Source organism: Pseudopipra pipra, chromosome 6 (assembly GCF_036250125.1).
Source record: "Pseudopipra pipra isolate bDixPip1 chromosome 6, bDixPip1.hap1, whole genome shotgun sequence".
Taxonomy (NCBI): Eukaryota; Metazoa; Chordata; class Aves; order Passeriformes; family Pipridae; genus Pseudopipra; species Pseudopipra pipra.
Genome location: NC_087554.1, coordinates 10,719,902 through 10,733,276, shown reverse-complemented (window position 1 = coordinate 10,733,276; position 13,375 = coordinate 10,719,902). Strand labels below are relative to the sequence as shown.

Here is a 13,375-nt window from a genome sequence, read left to right as displayed (position 1 = left end):
AAAGATTCTTCTAATATTAAATTGCCATTACTTTCCTTCCTCTTTTAGCTAATTGCTTCATTATGTACTTCTTAAATTGTTTTGTTCTGCAGGGATTAATTCTGAATGTATCTTCATGAGGTGTGAAACTTTTACAGTATGTTGTTAAACCACGTATGGTGTGTTGCTGGTTTACAACTGCAGGAACCATTCCCTGCCTGTGTCACTTGGAGGTAACATGCTTCAAGGGTCACTGAAGGCATATGGCATCATTCAGTTCTCTTTCAAATGTGTCTATCTCGTTGCCAGGCACATCAGTCAAGTTTAAGTCATGAATAGGAAGTAAAAGAAATCACTTTTTAATCTTAAAAGACACAAAAGCAGGAAAGTGAACAGGATCACCACTGGTTTAGTATCCATGGAGCAAGGTACTCTGCTGCCTGCTTTTGTTTTTTACCTTTCTCCCCTTTACCACAGCTCTACTCAACTTGATCAGCCTTGTTAATCTTGCACTATTCCTAGGCTTGATCACAGAACAGAACAGAACAGAACAGAATATCCTGAGCTGGAAGGGACCCATCAGGATCATCAAGTCCAACTCCTTGCCCAGCATAGGACCATCCCCAAGAGTCACACTGTGTGCCTGAGAGCATTGTCCAAACTCTTCTTGAACTGTCAGGCTTAGTGCTGTGACCACTTCCCTGGGGATCCTGTTCCAGTACCCAACCACTCTCTGGGTCAAAACCTCTTCCTGATATTCAGCCTGAACCTCTCCTGATGCAGCTTCCTGCTGTTCCCCTCAGGTCCAGAGAGAGGGGTCACCACAGACAAGAGATCAGTGCCTGCCTCTCCTCCTCCTCTTGTGAGGAAGCTGTAGACAAGTATGAGGTGTCTCCTCAGCCTCCTCCAGCTGAACAGACCAAGTGCCTTCAGCCACTGCTCATACAGCTTCCCCTCGAGGTCCTTCACCACCTTCACTGGCCTCCTTTGGATGCTCTCTAATATGAGCGTTTACAGTTTTATGTCTTTCCTATATTGTGGTTCCCAAAACTGCCACAATACTGCAGGTGAGGCCGCCCCAGGTCAGAGCAGAGCAGGACATCCCCTCTCTCGACCAACTGATGATGCTTTGCCTGATGCCCCCCAGGACAGGGTTGGCCCTCCTGGCTGTCAGGGCACTGCTGACTCATCTCCAACTTGCCATCAACCAGGACCCCCAGGTCCCTTTCTGCAGGGCTGTAGCCCAAGTCCTATCAGTCTTATTAAAGACTGAGGTAAAAACCATGTTGAATGCTGCTGCTTTTTCTTCATCCCTATTAGCCAGGTGATGATGTTCAAAATCTAATATTTTCTTTAGATCTCCTCTTATTATTAACATACTTTAAAAATCCCTTTATTGTCTGATACAACACTGGCCAGTTTCAACTCTAACTGAGCTTCAGCATTTACGTCTTCTCCCTGCATATAGGAATCATGGCTCCATAACCTTCCTGTGCAGCCTGACCTTTCTTCCAGAGATCAAACAATTTCTTTTTCCTCTTGAACTCCATAAGGATTCCTTGTTCAGCCAAGCCAGTCCTCCACCCTACTTGCTTGACTTACAACACAAGGTGCTGCCACACATGTAAAACGCATTTGGCCTTCACACCTTTGGCCCAAACATGCTGGATCCATGCTGCTGAATCCATCTCAGTCATCTACTCACCTTTGTTATACCACAATATTCCCTTGCTCTCCCATTGTGATCTTCCTCTAATGTTTGTTAGATTACTAATTCAGTCTTGCAATACTAAAAACACTCAATGAAATTAAATTCCAGAGAGTTCTCACCTTAGTGTCACGTTCTGCTGGTGTTGGCTGGGATAGAGTTAGTTTTCTTCGCAGTAGTTGGTAGGGGCTGTGTTGAGCGGTGCTTACAACAGAGTCAAGGCCTTTTCTGCCTCTCACTCCACCTCACCAGAGAGGAGGCTGAGGGTGCACAAGGAGTTGAGAGCAGACAGCTGGGAGAGCTGACCCCACTGACCACAGGGATACTCCATATCCTATCATCATCATCATGGCTGGGCTTCGCAAACGAAGATTTGGGAAGGGCTCTACCCACGTTTGTTGCAAGCGCGTTGGTGGCTAAAAAGGCCAATACGAGACAGGCATGTCCGGTTGCAAAAGGTAGAGCAGAAAGACTCCCTAGATGGTATATTCTGCAAGGCACGATTCTTTCTGCATTGTCCATGCCCTATGGCGTCATGTCAAACACATGGGGGAAAATCAGTGAAGAGGAATGCTTGGAGTGATGGAATCCCAACTCACCATTATGCGTTCTGTGGCCCAGCTTTCCTGGAGAAGGCCTGCCAGTGGGGAGTGGGGGATGAATTCCTTGTTCTGCTTTGCTTGTGCATGAGGCTTTTGCTTTACCTACTAAACTGTTTTTATCTCAACCTGCAAGTTTTCTCACTTTTACGCTTCTGATTCTCTCCCCCACCCCACACCAGGGAAGTGAGTGAGGGGCTGCATGGGTCTCGGTTGGCAGCTGGGGTTAAATCATGACACATGTTAAAACAAATATGGAATCATCACAGCCATGAAGAATTGTAATACCACAAGGTACAATGGCATTGCCACTATGCCACGACTTGAAAGTGCAGAAAGGTATCAAACATGAGGCTAATAATGCACCAATTAATTTACATCTCACCTGGCTCCACTGATTTTTAAGTGTATATTGACTTAAACTGTTTTAATTCTTTCCATACCACCAAAACCAACAATTTCCTCTCATAAAACATTAAGATATCTACATTACTTCCAAGTTGGTAATGTGCAACCACACAGGCACAGCTGGTGAAAAAACATTTGTGGGAAATCTCTAAGTCTCTCATTGTCCTTCCTTGTAGGGTGTAGTGATACCATATGTTAGCTGGTGCTGTAAAAATTTCCTTTCCTGTGGGAGCAGCTAATAAAATGTTCTCTCCCCAGAAATGGCAAAAGCACAAAAATGATTCACTGTTAATGTTGTCTGTATGTATAATTACACATACTGTAGCTGCAGGTTACCTGCTGAGGCACTCATGGGCAAAATAGGGGAAAAAAACAATTATTCCAATGTAGCAGTGACTGAAACCAGAACAAGCCACAAAAAGCCAGTTTCTGCTGATGTCACAACTGGCAGAATTTGCAGAAATGACAATTTCTTATTCTGTTCTCAAAAGAGCTTTTTTAACCTGTACTTTCAATTTGTTGGAATTCTAACCCCGTAAATAGAGAATTTTAGTCTGTGTCATCTTGGAATTCAGATTGTTAACACAGCGAGGTACTTTGCAAACCAAAATTAACCTTAGGAATAAATCTGTGTGAACTGATAAGCCACTGCTGGTTACAGAGGGTGCTGGGTAAGTGTTTATGCCATACTTGCACTGCTAAGGGATTATTTTTATCTCGGTGAAAGTTTGAGCTATGAAACGCATTGGCTACATCTTGTAAGAAGTAACATTTGGCCAACCTTTACAATTTTTTTCTTGCAGAGTTCAGTCTAGAAATGGTCTCTTCTTAATTCACAAAAAGGATAAAAGCAAAATAGATTTCTCTCTATTTAAAGCTTTAATGCAACGCTAAAGAGAAATCATCTTAAAAAGCAGTATTTAAATGTTATATAAAAACAACATCTAAGAAGTCTTGTACTTCTCAGCCCTTTGCCTTTGCACATCATCAACATAATACTGTTGAACAGCACCTGTGATCATATACTAAGGATGTTTTCTGTACACCAAATCATTCCCTGCTGGCAAAGGATATTGGCCTACTTATTAAAATCAAGTTAAAAAGCTTTAAGACTGCAGCAAGTGATGGTAGCTGTAAGTGCGAGAATGGGGGACATCCTGATTCATTTTCCTGAAGGCTGTTTAGGAAAGATCTCCACTGCTCAGTGGAGTGCCGTGAAAGGGGACCCAGCAGCAAGGACAGAAAGGGACACCGTGCACACGTGACACATCCCAGTTGTGCAAACAGTTCCACAACTCAGCAGCTCAGAGGAAAATCCTCTCACTTCCTTTGTTCAATCCCAGTCATTTCGACCTCTTGGCACACCAGCCTGTCAATTTTCCTAACACGAGAGTTTTTGAGGCAGCACGGTAAATCATAAACTGATGAACACTGGAATTAACCCTGCAGTTTAAAAAAAAAAAAAAGAAAAGGTGCAATGTAAAGGTTTACTGAACTGGAGGTGCTCAGGGACAGTGGGTATGGGGAGCCTTTCAGACCACTGTGCTGGCAGGGCCAAAGCACTGGTGTGCTGCAAGAGTGTAAAAAAGAGCATGGCAAGGAGAAGGAGAAACTATAAACCAGTGTAGGTGTTTAAGCCTCTGTGCTGCAAAACTAAACCCTACTCTGAACACTTGTTGTGCTTTAACCCAGCAATTAAACATCACTTGCTCCCTCCCGCTGCCCTGCCCCCAGTGGGATGAGGGAGAGAATTGGAAAAAAAGTAAAATTCATGGGTTGAGATAAAGATAATTTAATATGACAGAAAAGTAATGGAAAATAACAACAATAATGATAAAAGAATCAGAATATACAAAAGAAATTATGCACAATGCAATTGCTCACCACTTGTAACTGATGCCCAGCCAGTTCTCAAGCAGCAGCACCCCCTGGCCAGCATTCCCCATTGTTTATATACTGGGCATGACACAATATGGTATTGAATATCCCTCTGGCCAGGCTGTATCAGCTGTCCTGGCTGTGGTCCCTCCCAGCTTCTTGTGCCCCCAGCCTACTCACTGGGGGGGCAGCGTGAGAAGCTGAAAAGTCCTTGACTTAATGCAAATTTAGCAACAACAGAAACATCAATGTGTTATCAATTGTCATCCTAAATCCAAACCACAGCACTACACCAGCTACTAGGGAGGAAATTAACTCCACCCCAGCCAAAACCAGGACAACTATGCAAAGGTTTTCCTTAATAAAATCAGATATCTATTTGCAAGTAATATATTCACAGGTTCATGTAATTTATGGCCTGTGTTAGAAACACTGAAAGGCAAAATTGCTGGAAACTTCTAGGGAAAGAGGGAAAAGTCCAAAGTGTTTTCGGATAAATATGGAGATTTGGGGGTAAATGTAAATATCTTCACTTGCTTGTGATTATCAAAGAGAACACCATTGCAAAGGCAAATTATGAGAAAGGTATCTCAGGCAAGAAACAATCAGGATACCCCCACACTGTGGATTGGAAATGGCTGGACATGTAAGCAGCAATAGGTTCCTATGCACAATATGGGAAAGACTAAGTTAACTAGTAAGCAGTGAAGAATCATGATCCCAGAAGAAGGTGGTGAGCCATTTTTCTTTTTAAAGAAAAAAAAGATTGTTAAGAGACAAAACCACATTAAAAAAAATCATCCCCCAAAGACCCTACCGCAAAAGAAACAAACAAATACTGAAAGCCACCTCTGGAATTTGAGAAAATAATAGATCAGAGAGAGGCATGATGGACTTCACAGCTGTTTGCTCTGCCGCAGAGGGACCCTATTAGGTAGAAAATACCCCAAAGAACACTGTTCGAATAACTCATTTCTTCATCTCTATTCATAAACTGCATTCCTCTAGTTATCCACTAACAGAAAGAGCATCAGCCTCACCTAAGGTCAACAGACAAACCACCAGACTAACAAGAAATGAAGCAACAAATTTCACTATGGCAATATACTGTATAAAACTGACATGCCATACTCAGTCTAACTATAAATGCAATTTTCCTCCTGGGTCAGTTGATGTAAAGTCCTGATATATCATTTGGTGGGAGCAAGATCCATTCCTTTTCCCTTAAAGAGCTATTAACTTCTAACAAAATTTCCTCTTACCCATTTAACAGGGCCATTATACCCTTGTGAGCACAAATTCATCTGCAAGCACAAAGTCCTTGTGACACACAGAATTACTCTAAGTTAAAGCCTGTGCTTATATTCCCTTGACTCCAGTGATAACTTAGTCTGTGACCTGAGGCAGATCACTGAATATTTGATCAGGCATCCCTGAAAGTGGTACAAATAACTTTGCTGTAACAGATATTTGGGGCTTTTATCAAGCACGTAGGCTGCTTTAAAAGACAAAAGGATTTCTACAGGCTTGATTTTGATAGAAAATCTTCTGCTGACTTCAGTAGGAATTGGAAGAGGCCTTTAAGAAGCCTATGGAAAACTAGGCTTGAACTATCCAAAGCAGGATCTGATTGATTGCATCCAGTTGATTGCAATGGATTTGTAGGGTCTTCTGTGACTACAAGTACTGCTTGTGCAAGCAAAACCCAGAAGCAGAACCCAAATAACAGTAAGAAATGCCAGCCTTAAACTCACATTCTGTTTCCACTAAAGGCAATTGCCAACAGCTCCTGCTTGGTCACATGGATAAGCAATATGATTCCAGTTTTCTCTCCAAATGCAATCTGGTCCCTTAAAAGCCCACTTAGGTCCATTCAACTGGGAATGATTGAACACAAACCAAAAAGAAGCATTATGTATCCTATCGTGAATTTACAAATATGACTCTGCGTCACAGTAAATGAATCTTTCAAAAATCCCAGTTAAAGTGATTGAGCTGCTCAAAAGGGATGCTGTCAAGTCTTGCATCAACCAGCCTGCCTTTATTTTTTATGGAGCAAATAAATAGCTTTGCAAGAAAACATTTGCTTGAGGAGAAAATAAAGTGTTGCTTCTAAGAATCAAAATGGATTTGTATTTTCAACTCATCTGTCAGCTTCTAGCTCAAGGCAACGGATCTCTATTAGTATTTATTTAATATTACATGTTTAATATTTTACAAATGTTATTACAAAACCACAGACAAGGGTAATAATCTTAGAAGTTAAAATAATACACCAAATCAGAGACGAATAGAGCTGAGCAGTGAAACAAATTCATCAGAGTCAAGAGAATAATCCACCAAAGACCTGTTTTCTGTGGTTTGTTACAGTTTATCAACAATGGATACTTCAAATACAGTTTCCAATACTTGGGGATTTTCTTGCACTCATGTAACACAAATAACCAGATATTTGTGCAGACGATGAGGTGACAAAAAAACCTCCTGGGTGAGGACAGGAGGATAAGTCTCCATTTTGTCAGGGTCTAATTCCTCACAGAAGCTTGGCTCACAGTAGTTTTACATCCTTTGGAACAAAATCAGAAACATAAGGAGACAGGACCATGTTCTACTTAGCATGTTTAAGATAAGCAGGTAGCTCAAATGATCCTAACGTCTGCTGCTATTTCTGCAGTCAAAAGTAAACTCTCCTGTTTCTGGAGATGTTTGCTCTTACATGCTTATGCATAAAATTTCCCTACCCAGGCCCACAGTGTCTGCTTCTCCATTATCCTGCATGATAATGCTTATCACACAGAATACTAGATGAATACCAGATGAATCAAGATACTTCTTAAAAAAAAAGGAAAGTGGCAATGAAAGATGAAGCACCGTGGGCAATATGTAGTCATGGATTGGAGAGCACTCTTTTAAAATGGAAACATTATTTATTTCACTAATACTGTAATTATAATGTAGTTTTTGTAGAGCAATTACTATTTTTATTAAGTGATTCATCATAGGCCTTGCAGCTGAAAGCAACACAAGTAATCTACAGATGACTGGTCCTGCAGAAGCAAAACTGTAACTCAGCAGCAGAGACAGACCATCCAGCCTGAAATCACCTGCTGACTACAGGTTTTCCATGTAGCCCTATCTATAGGAAATGGCAGGCAGCCCCTGGGATCTGCACCTCTGGGGAGAAGCACTTAGGATGCACCTGAATGCCACGGCTCCCCACCATAATATGAGAACACATTTGAAGCAGCCACCTGTATCTCGCAGTGTGTGGCCCCAGCTGTGCACCAGAAGCAGGTGGCTGAGGGAAGGACCTTGCTTTCCAAGCTTAACATCTGTAGAAATAATACTGTGCTTCCCAAAAGCTTGAATATTGCACTGCACGTTCATCATAGGATCACAGAACTTCACTGAGTTGGAAGGGAGCCATCAGAATCATTGAGTCCAGCTCTTGGCCCTATACAGGACACCCTAAGAGTCACACCACAGGCTTGAGAGTATCATCGAAAGGCTTCCTGAACTCAGACAGGCTTGATGTTGTGACCATTTCCCTGGGGAGCCTGTTCCAGTGCCCGACCACCCTCTGAGTGAAAAACCTTTTCCTGATATCCAGTCTAAACCCCCCCTGACTCAACTTCATGCTGTTTCCTTGAGTCCTGTCACTGGTCATGAGGGTGAAGAGATACCTGTCCCTCTGCTTCCCCTCATGAGGATGTTGAAGACAGCAACGAGGTCTCCTCCCAGCCTTATCCTGATATTATCTGAGAACTGTGAGAAGAGCTGGTAATAAACTGCTAAAAAAATCTATACATTACAGCTCAGTAATATGTTTTCATATAGCCAGATCCAAGCCACGATAAAGTCAGATAAGGCAGCATATATTATGCTACCTTGCACACTACAATCTGCTACAGATGAAAGTATTTTATGTAGGTCAGGCACTGCTTCCCTGGAGACAGACGAAAAGCCATAAGGAAATCAGAGCAGTGTCAGGCCTTATTCCAGTGATCCAGTCTACTCCAAAGTTTCAATTATGCAGACAATTGTGTCTCTCTGGTCTTGTCTATCAACATACTCTTCCCAATCAGTTCTTGCAAGGCTAAGTACAGCAGACCAGAGAACATCATCTCATGATGCAAACCGAGAGAAAACTCCTTGCACTCACGAGGAGGTAACAGCTTTGTCAGTTGAAAAAAGAACAGAAAAATCATCACAACACAGAGCTGCAAAACAAGGTTTTGAGAACAGAAGGCAGCTCTCTGGCCCTCACAGTGAGGAGAATGGGGTTGTTAAAAGAAGCAGTCTTCCATTTCACTCTCCCTTTCCTTAAAAAAGTGCTCCAGTGTAACTGAAAGGGGATCTGTGCTTCACTCTTGCTGAAATAACACTTTATCCCTGACAGGCAGAAGAAAAAGAATTTCAAGAAACCAGAAGTAAGAATGAGGTTTTTTTGTTATATCTTGCAGTCTCAGCAGAGAATTCTATATTCGTAAAATAAGTTCCTCTTTTTGCTATTGTACAAGAGTATGCTTTTATTCTGGCAACTAAAAGACCCAAAATACAATGTTAGCTTCCACTAATGTTTCATAGCAGGGTTCAGAATTTAGTTTTATAACACACACCGCACCATTTTTCATTACCACCTATCTATCTAAGAATTTCTCTTGTATAAAAAACCTGAGAGATTCTCAAACAGAACAGCACTGTATTTTCAGAATGGTATTTAGCTGTGAAGAGATAAAGAGAAAACACACAAATCACACACAATACTGCAAAGAGTAAATACGTGAAGAGCATATGATGGAAAAAGAAAATATGTGCACTTATGCACTTTATGAATATCTTAATTCCCTTCCCTCTGGAAGGCAGCATAAATGCCTCTATATTCTACTTTGCTCCACAGTGATTTTCCTAATTTAAATAAACCAAGTAATCTAGAAAGGCTTTTCTCATCATGCCTGTGAGAAACTATCCTCCTTACGGAGTGTGGGATCACAGGTAAGCAGGGAGTTTTAGGTATCATCTCTGCAAAATTCTAGCCTTGTTACGTGAATGAAAGAATAATCCTAAATTCTGTATTTCTACCTTTGTCCCTGATTAAGTTCTTTAAAAAGATATAGGAGCTTTTTCTCTTTTTCCCCCTTCTTCCTCCTGAAAAACTAAATTCATCTGCCTGCAGATCTGGGGATGTCCTTCGCATGCCATCATCCCTACATTTTTGACTATTTTCCCCCCTGCAATAAGAAACAAACTGTATTTTAAACATAGGAAACCAGTGTTGGCTAACTGTGTTCCTTACCCTGATTCCCAGCTCCACATTCTCTCCTCCATATACTTCCATGCCTTCATCCAGTAGTCCAATCTCTTGGAAGTATTCTCTGTCTACTATGAAGCATCCAATCAATGCAGGACTTCTGGAAGAACAAGCCAGCAGCAACCAAAATCAGCAGATAGATTATGAACAATTTTATTATTCAGGCATAGATGATATTTATAATTGCTGGGTAAAATAGGGCATCAGAACAGGTTCTTAGGGAGGTATTTCTCAAACAGATTTATTTAGCCTTGTCTCCTAATATTCTTCATTCTAAAGTGAAATAAGTGCCACTGAAGGAAAATAGACTCAAAATTATTGCATATACATATTCACCAGAACAGACAGGATTTCAGTGCTGACAGTACTAGATCCAGGAATCCCAGCTTTGTTTCTGAGGCACCAGCCATTCCAGTCTCTGTCCCTGCTAAGTCCTCAAGTTCCTTATCTGTGATCATTTCAAAGGATACCTACTGATGAGCAGTTTTGTGTGTTTAGCTAGAAGCCAGGTTCATCTAGAGCTAAGAAAACTTGTGTCTGTAAGTTTATAAAAAAAAAAAGATATTATTTCTTGAACAGGATCATCCAGATAAGGTTTTCTAATACAGAATCAAGAAATGTCTGCCCTTACCAGCATACTGTAACATTAGTTCATTGTCTTGGGCCAAACTTATCTTTACTGAATCAGTAAGCTCTATTTATGTCATGATCTGAACCAATCAATTTTCACTGCACAGAGCCAATCTTAATAAGGTAAGAGTTCAAGCACGGAGACTACAATTTCACCTTTATGAGATGCAGTGGAGAAGAACACAAAGTCATTTAGCCTCTTCATTTTTCTCATATCTTATAATTCGCAACAGCAAGAAATAAAAAGGTCTTTTCTGATTATTATGCTGGTATCAGGCACCCTGGTAACAACAGGATATTAATTAACAGGATAGTGGAAATAATCCTGCTTTTATTGGGAACACTCAAGCTACAGTAAGTGTAGGCATCTGCTTTCAAACAGATTTTAGGATGTCTTAATCACAAATCCTACTATTCTACAGAAATCTATATATTTATGCTTTTAAGGGCTACAATAAACACTTTATAACAATAAATTACTGTCTTTGATGTATTTATTAATAAAAAAAAGCAGTTAGCATCACTTCAAAAGTTATTTTCCTTTATGACAAGGTACTCTTGCTTTTGGTGCTCTATTTTGAAGTATTTCTCAGAGTATTTGCTTCCCTTTGTTATAATTCTAGAAGCATATTGGAGGCATGATAGCAGCCATCAATCAGTACACATGGCTGTGTTTGTTGGTTTGTTTTAATTATCCAACACACACATGCAGCATATTGCACTGAATAAAAGGTGCCAGGGAAAGGGCTAGGGAACAAACCTAAACAACCAATATTCATAAAGGAAATTCACTCCCCAGTCCTCATAAAGAACAGAGTTTGGGGGTAAAATGGAAAAGTAGATTTCCTCTTTATTCTGTGTTTAAATACTTTTAATTTTAAAAGTCACTATACTAAAAAATCTATATAACTAATCATAGAATTGCTTGGACTGGAAGGGACCATAAAGTTCATCTAGTTCCAACACCCTGCCATGGGCAGGGACACCTTCAACTAGACCAGGTTCCTCAGAGCCCCATCCAACCTGGCCTTGAACACTCCCAGGGACGGGGCAGCCACAGCTTCTCTGGGCAACCTGTTCCAGTGCCTCACCACCCTCACAGTAAAGAACATCTTCCTGATATCTGATCTGCCCTCTTTCTGTTTAAAGCCATTCCCCCTGTTTCTATCACTACCTGCTTTTGTCAAAAGTCCCTTACCAGCTCTCTTGGAACCATCTTTTAGGTACTGGAAAGTGCCATGAATCTCCCTGAAGAATTTTCTTCTCCAGGCTGAACAAACCCAATTCTCTCAGCCTGTCTTCATAGGTATATTTTTATACCATTAACAGAGTTCATTAACACTGATAATAATTTCTAATGATGTGGAAATTATCACCTCTTTTTACATATGTCTGTGGCAAACCTGATAATTTTTATCTCCTACTTTCCAGTTCTAGGTCCTGTTCTAAAGCCCAGCACATGGGTCAGCGCAGTTCAGAGTGTTTAAGCCAACAGCTCCTGAAAAAAGTGCCTGCCAGAAAGGACAGAGTGACTGGATGAAAAATATCCCTTACACTAACTTCATGTAAACCAGTTGGCAGTGATGATCCCCTTGTGCTGTCACTGCTATTTGAGATTCTGCTTTGCAGATGGTGAAAACAGGCTTCACACTTACTTTCTGCAGTGAGCCAGAGTACAGGTACCAGTGGCCTCCTTGGGTATGAATGCATACATGAATACAATATATGAATGCATATGTGAACACAACTTTGCCAGGAAACCTTTTAAAAGATTACTGAAACCCAGAGTTTTTCATGAAGACTGTGTAGGGTTACGAGGACAAAAGCTGAAGAGGACAGCTCAAGGACATGTAAATAATTTAACATTACAGTCAGTAAAACCTGTGACATAGCTCAGACCACTCACCAGCTGTGAGCACTGTCAGTGACACACTAATCTAGGCCACAGTTACCTTATTGGAGCAGTTGTGTTCTCCAGTTTCCACCACGACTTAGGAGGGTTCAGATATCGGCACCACAGCTCCCAGTCAAACCCCTGTGCTGAGAGGGGATACTCCTCTATTTCAAAATTATCATACTTAATGTTATCAAATGATGGAGAAATTACTCTTTTTCTGTTTTCTTTTATCCTAGTGAGCACTGGTTCAGCCCTAGGAAAAAAAAAGGTAAAGTATTAAGATTAAATGAGCAAAAGCATAACATTTATGGAAATCATAGAATAGTTTGGGTTGGAAGGGGCCTTTAAAGATCATCTAGTCCATCCACCAAATAAATAGCAGCTTATGCCCTATAGTTCAGAAAGGGCAAAGCCTAAAGCTGTTACCCATTTAGAGCTCCCTTTGCTTTGAGATGGAGCTTTAACAGAGCAGGGTATAGCCCAAAATAACACACTGCAATATTTTCTCTAGGATGCCCTATTGTTAACCTTGATGTTAGCTGGTGGATGGAAGAAATGAGTATCTGCATATCATAGAGCATTTATACCCTCACTACCAAATGACAATAACTTCAGGCTCTCAATATGATCAAGGACATCAGGATCAGCGTTAATAATAGATCTATCCTAGGGACAGAGACTCCTGCCTTTTTACCATCATTTTTACTTAAGAAGCAATGGAGATATTAAATCCAGACTGAGCAAATATAAAATACATTATTTTAGTTATGTCTGCTTTTGCAGAGTGGCAACCTCAGTGCCAAAATAACACTTTGTTTACACTGCAGAACATAAAGGAATCGTAATATTTTTAATGAAAAGAAGATAAATTTGTCCTCAGGGGCAATGGGCTACATTATTAGGGGAGGTTTTTAACGTGCAGTTTTCCAATATCATTTTAATACACTGTCATTAGATGAGCAGAT

General features: G+C 40.8%; 1 protein-coding gene across 5 annotated transcripts in view; it reads right to left on the bottom strand.

The window, feature by feature from the left end:
• Positions 1 to 13,375, bottom strand: part of GALNT18 (polypeptide N-acetylgalactosaminyltransferase 18) — a 227,185-nt gene that overhangs the window by 64,308 nt on the left and 149,502 nt on the right. For all 5 annotated transcript variants that reach the window (XM_064657305.1, XM_064657302.1, XM_064657301.1 and 2 more), the window contains 2 exons: positions 12,466 to 12,663; positions 9,869 to 9,983 (listed from right to left, as the gene is read on the bottom strand). In XM_064657305.1, coding sequence (XP_064513375.1) covers positions 9,869 to 9,983; positions 12,466 to 12,663 — 313 coding nt within the window. The remainder of the gene's footprint in view (positions 1 to 9,868; positions 9,984 to 12,465; positions 12,664 to 13,375) is intronic.